The following is a 5,527-nucleotide window of genomic DNA, read 5'->3' on the forward strand; positions in this document are numbered from 1 at the left end:
ATGAAAAGAAGAAAAAAAACAAGCAAGGAGGATAAAACCACCAACAATGTTTGACACTTATAGCTGCAGGAAGACTTTTTCATTCTTTCTATGTCTTTCATTCTTTCTCTTGGTTGCTTCATATTAAAAAACAGTCTCAACATTTCCATCATACTGGTGCCTGCGCCATTAGGAAATATAATTAATGAGATACATACAAAACTGTATCAAGCCCTCAGCATGACATTGACATCACTGGCTTGACCTGGGGAAGTCCCAGACTGGACTCAGTGACAGATGGGAAGTGGATTCCAGATCTGGATACCAGACTGGGATCAAAGGCAGAAGAACAGACAGTGTTGCCCTCGGACACCGGCCATTGAGAAAGAGTGCTGACCCTTTGAGCCCTCAGCTTTTACACCGAGCATGAGGCAGATGGGATGGAATGCCCCTTTGGTCAGTTTTTGGTCACCTGTCCTGTCCACTCCTCCCCACAGGCACGGGTTGCACCTGTAGCGTAGAGGCGTTCTCTACACTTCTCCACTTCTCCCTCCAACGTGGCACATCATAAAAAATTTAGTTGCCCATGGGTGTTATAGTAATCAGTAAAAGCAGGAGCCTCTCTGCACACCGTTCCTTGGCATCAACTACAATCATCAGACCTTACTGGCAAGAAGCAGAAACTGTCAGAAGAATATGCCACTAATTTCAGAGAATGCAGTTAGTTAGAACAGGGCTAACTGAAAAGAAAAATTCTGAGAAAAAAGGAAAAAAAAAAAAAAAGATTCTGTTTCCCTTCAAAGCAGGATATCAGCCCAGCTGCCAACAAAGCTGGCTCTAAGGAGACTACAGGAGACCATGTCAAAGGCCTGGCTAAAGTTTAGGTGCACAACAGCCCCTTCTTTTCCCTCCCACACCTGTTCTGCAATCTCTTCCTTGTGCTTCACATGCCTGGAGATGGCTGGAGGAGGACTTGCCGTACCCCCTGCCCTGGTGAGGCTGACCAGTCGGTCATTCTCCCAATCCTCCTTCCTGCCCTTTTGGAAGACTGGTTCCATGTCGGCCTTTCCCAAGTCCCCGGTCTGGCCTTTCCAAGGTGTTTGAGAGAGGTCTCACAAGGACACTGGCCAGCTTTCTCCATCTCCCAGACTCAAAAGCCTTCTCAATATCCCACACGTCCAGAGGAGTGCCCAGGATGTAACACAGTTATCCAGGTGGTTTTAGGGCCACTTCAGAAAATAACCAGAAGTGATTTCCTCCTTCTGGTCCACCACTCCAATGGGCTCTCTGCTCAGCTCACAGCTTTCCTGAACATTTTCTTCAGTGAATCCCAGCCCCCATCCTTCCTGCTCCACAGGCTGTAGATGAGTGGAAATAGCAGGGGCGAGGACGGTGGTGAAAAAGGGCTTTGTTAAACTATTTCAGGAAGCCTGTTCTGGCCATCCCACTGACAATGATGAGGGTGCTGGCAAAAACAGTGGCACTAGGGAGGTGAGAGGAGCAAATGGAGAAGGCCTTCTGCATGTCAACACTGGGCAGGAGAGTGACCTTGGCTGGCAGCTCTGGTGGAGACAGAGGGAAGGAGCGTGAACAGGAAGAGGAAGACTGGATCTAAAATCAGGTTATGACATGAAAGAACATGAGTGCCATGGTTTCCCTGCAGTCCCAGCATTGGGGCAAAATCATAGAAGAAGTGGGAGGAAAGTTGGGTCCCAAAATATCTCTGGGACAAGAAAGAAAGGCAAGGTGCAGCTGTCTCCTGGAGTCAACCCTTCCAGTTCTCCAGCCTTGCAGAGAGCAGGGGGTGGCATACAGCCCAGTATGGTAGGATGTGTCTACCAGCAGGAAACACTCCGTACATGCCAAAAGTGCAGGAGATAGCACGAACATTGCTGTGAGCAGAGACTGGGCTGTCCCCAGTCAGGGCACAGTCAGGGCGGTGGAGCTGTAGCCTGTTTCCAGTTTTCCAGCAGCAGCCCCATGATGAGGGGGGTTTTCCCAACCGCAATAAAGGGCAGGATATGAGAGAGAGTAGGAAGAGATTTCTCTGAAGGTTGGGGATATTCCCCATTCCCATTTGGGGAAACTCCATTAATGATGTCTGACTGTCCTCGTCCTCTCTTCCCATGGGATGTTTTTGGTCTTCATGTCCCCTCTCTCCTGGGAGGACACTGGTTACTGGGAGCATTTGTTTATCTCTGAGGTGCTTAAAGCCACTGTGAAGGAAGTTCTGAGGGGTGACCCATGGAGGTGTGTGTGCCTCTGACTGCATCACACTCCCGAGACGTGTTGTGCGCTTTGTGAAAGGTGAGCAATGGCATCCTGTGGAGGTCAACGCTGCTCACGCTTGCAGAACCCTTTCGGAGTGCACAGGGAGATGCTGCACAGAGGCGCTTCTCTCACACTGTGCGATAAAAGGCAGAGGCCATAAGGACAGGGGAGGGTGAGGTGGCACACGGGGGCATTTGCAATGAACTGGACAAGGCAGGTGAAGCAAATCTCACTGGGAGGGTGGAGCTGTTGACACAGTGCTTGCTATCCACTAGGTGTCTGACCAGAGCCCTGGGACACATTCCCCGGGGTGTCCAGCACAGACAGCCCCAGGGAAGTCCCTGCTCTGCTGGTCCTTCATGTCTTTCCCAGGAGGCCTGGCTGTGCGAGGACACTGCTGCTTGCCCCCACCCTGCACACTCACACAGTTACACTCTACACTGGTGGTTTCTCTTGCAGGGCATATTCCTGGGTATGTTCTTGGGAGCAACTTTGGGAGAAGACCTAAGCCTTCAGGCCCTGCCCTGAGGAGACCCCCTGGTATGGTGGAGGTGCTGTCAGGGAGGCCAGCTCTGTCAGAGCAGCGCCCAGTGCCTGTCCCTGCCCGTGCTCACAGGGCGGCCACACAGCAGGACGAGGAGCTGCCGAGCACTCAGCCTTACAGCAAGGCAAGGGCTCAGGAGGAGAGTGTGGAAGTGCCACGAGAGCAGCTCTGGAAAGGCCAAGGCTGGTGCTCCCTGGCAGGGCTGCGGGGCTGGGACGCTTTCCCCTCCACCTCTGCACACAGGTAGTGCTCTGCAGCCCCAGAGATAGTCTCAAAATAAATTATCTTGGGCAAACAAGTTGCTGAAAGGTTGTTTATTTTGTCTGACTACAGAATGCATGAATCCTCATTTACAGTCTGTGGGTCTCACAAATTTGTAAAGGTGCCTAATTAGAAGTAGTAAAAGGAAAACATTTTTTTCTGGATAAATTATACAAAATAAAATAAAAAAAAGAAAAAAAAACAAAGAAAAAAAAAACACCACCAACCCCCCCCTGCCCCCCAAACAAACAAGAGAAACTACCCATACTCACCAGAAAATCTATCAAAAACTACAGAGCTGAGCTTGACTGCTGTGCTGGGATCTGACCTAGATCTCCAAGCACCGACCCTACATCTCCAAGGGAGTTCTCAGAAAAAAGATCTTGGGTGAAGAAATCGCTGGAATGTTCTTTATTGAGTTTAATTTTGCAGAGAGCATGGGTCCTCATTTAGACACTCTGTGGGTCTCACAAATTTTGATAGATGCTTAATTAGCAATAGCACGAGTAACAACATTTCTATGAAGACACTATTATACAAGGTAAAACACAAAAGAAAAAAACACAAACCAATGACCAAAACGAACAACTATAGAAAATGGGTTGGCCTGTACTGAACTCCATTATAAGTGATTTGCAGAAGAAGACAGTTTACTGCTTCTGAAAATCATCTTGTCCATAATTTCCAGAGGGCATCCTTGAGCTCCTGGTTCCTCATGCTGTAGATGAGAGGGTTCACTCCTGGAGGCACTACCGAGTAAAGCACACCCACCACCAGATCGAGAACTGGACAGGAGATGGAGGGGTGCTTGAGGTAGGCAAACATGGCAGTGCTGAGAAACAGGGAGACCACGGCCAGGTGAGGGAGGCACGTGGAAAAGGCTTTGTGCTGTCCCTGCTCCGAGGGGATCCTCAGCACGGCCCTGAAGATCTGCACATAGAACAACACAATGAAAACAAAACACCCAAAACCTAAAAAAGAACTGAATATAAGAAGCCCAGCTTCCCTGAGGTAGTCTGAGTGTGAGCAGGAGAGCTTGAGGATGTGGGGGATTTCACAGAAGAACTGGTGCAGGTCATTTCCCTGGCAGAGGGGCAGGGAAAATGTATTGGCCGTGTGCAGCAGAGCATAGAGACACCCACTGCCCCAGGCAGCTGCTGCCATGTGGACACAAGCTCTGCTGCCCAGGAGGGTCCCGTAGTGCAGGGGGTGGCAGATGGCAATGTAGCGGTCATAGGCCATGACCGTGAGAAGGGAAAATTCTGCTGTAGCACAGAGTAAGAAAAAAAATACTTGTGCAGCACACCCTGGGTAAGAGATGGCTCTGGTGTCCCAGAGGGAATTGGCCATGGCTTTGGGCACAGTGGTGGAGATGCAGCCCAGGTCGATGACAGAGAGGTTGAGGAGGAAGAAGTACATGGGGGTGTGGAGGCGGTGGTTGCAGGCGATGGCGGTGATGATGAGGACGTTTCCCAGGAGGGCAGCCAGGTAGATGCCCAGGAAGAGCCCGAAGGTCAAGAGCTGCAGCTCCTGTGTGTCTGCGAATGCCAGGAGGAGGAAGTGGTTGATGGAGCTGCTGTTGGGCATTTGCTGTTTCTTGGCACGGGGACTCTGTTCAAAAACAGAAAGGACAGGGAAAAATTAGGAGAGACTTTTGTGAGCCAAACCACTCTATTTTTCATAGCAGTCACCCCAGATGAAATGCATTTCCTTTCTCTGGTTGATGCTGGCTGAGTGTGGTGTGAGGAGAGGGACCTCTGCCCGTGTGCTGCTGAGGAGTCAGCCCTGCTCTGCTGCAGTGGGTACATGGGAGCGAATTTGTGACAGCTCCCACGGTCACAAGGGGTGTCAGATGTAATCCCCCTGTAATGGAAAAGTTTAAAATCTGCACTCATGACTCTCCGAAGTGTGGGAAGTAGAGCAGAGGCTTAGCATGTCCTTATAATAATTTTGTCTATGTTTTTATTTTACACCGTCAATGATGGTGAGTGTTAAGTTGAGGGGTAGAAATCCTCATTTTGATGACTGAAAATATGAAGAGTCTTGAGACATGACAGGCAAAAGGGCTCAGCTCTCTGTGGCTTAGAGCAGAGTCAGGAGAGCTGCAGTGTCCATCAGGCATTTTCCATCTGCCCTGCACTCTTGCTCCTTCTGCCCTGAAAATGACTTCACACAAAAATTACTCATAAAATAAAATAAAAAAAAAAAAAAACCACACAAACAACTGAACTCGTACAGGGACAGGGAAGCACTGTTTCAGAGGGCAGATCGACATTCCCTTCTCTGTCCCACCCCAGAGATGGAGCTGTGATGGAGGGAGCAGGACACCACCCCTCCCAGAGAGAAGCAAAGCACTCTGAGAGGAGAGTGCCCACCCCCATGAAAGGCTCAGCACTCCCAGGGATCCCACGGCAGAGCTGTGCCTTGCTGGGGGCAGCTCGCAAGCCCCGCAGGAGCGGCAGAGCAGGCAGT

General features: G+C 50.2%; 1 protein-coding gene across 1 annotated transcript; it reads right to left on the reverse strand.

The window, feature by feature from the left end:
- Positions 1 to 3,721: 3,721 nt before the first annotated feature.
- On the reverse strand, positions 3,722 to 4,642 carry LOC104292244 (olfactory receptor 14A16-like). Its single transcript, XM_009891593.1, has one exon. It carries the CDS (start codon positions 4,640 to 4,642, stop codon positions 3,722 to 3,724), a length of 921 nt encoding a protein of 306 aa, XP_009889895.1.
- Positions 4,643 to 5,527: the final 885 nt, after the last annotated feature.

The sequence above is a fragment of the Charadrius vociferus genome, unplaced genomic scaffold (genome assembly GCF_000708025.1).
Source record: "Charadrius vociferus isolate BGI_N301 unplaced genomic scaffold, ASM70802v2 scaffold1701, whole genome shotgun sequence".
Lineage (NCBI taxonomy): Eukaryota > Metazoa > Chordata > Aves > Charadriiformes > Charadriidae > Charadrius > Charadrius vociferus.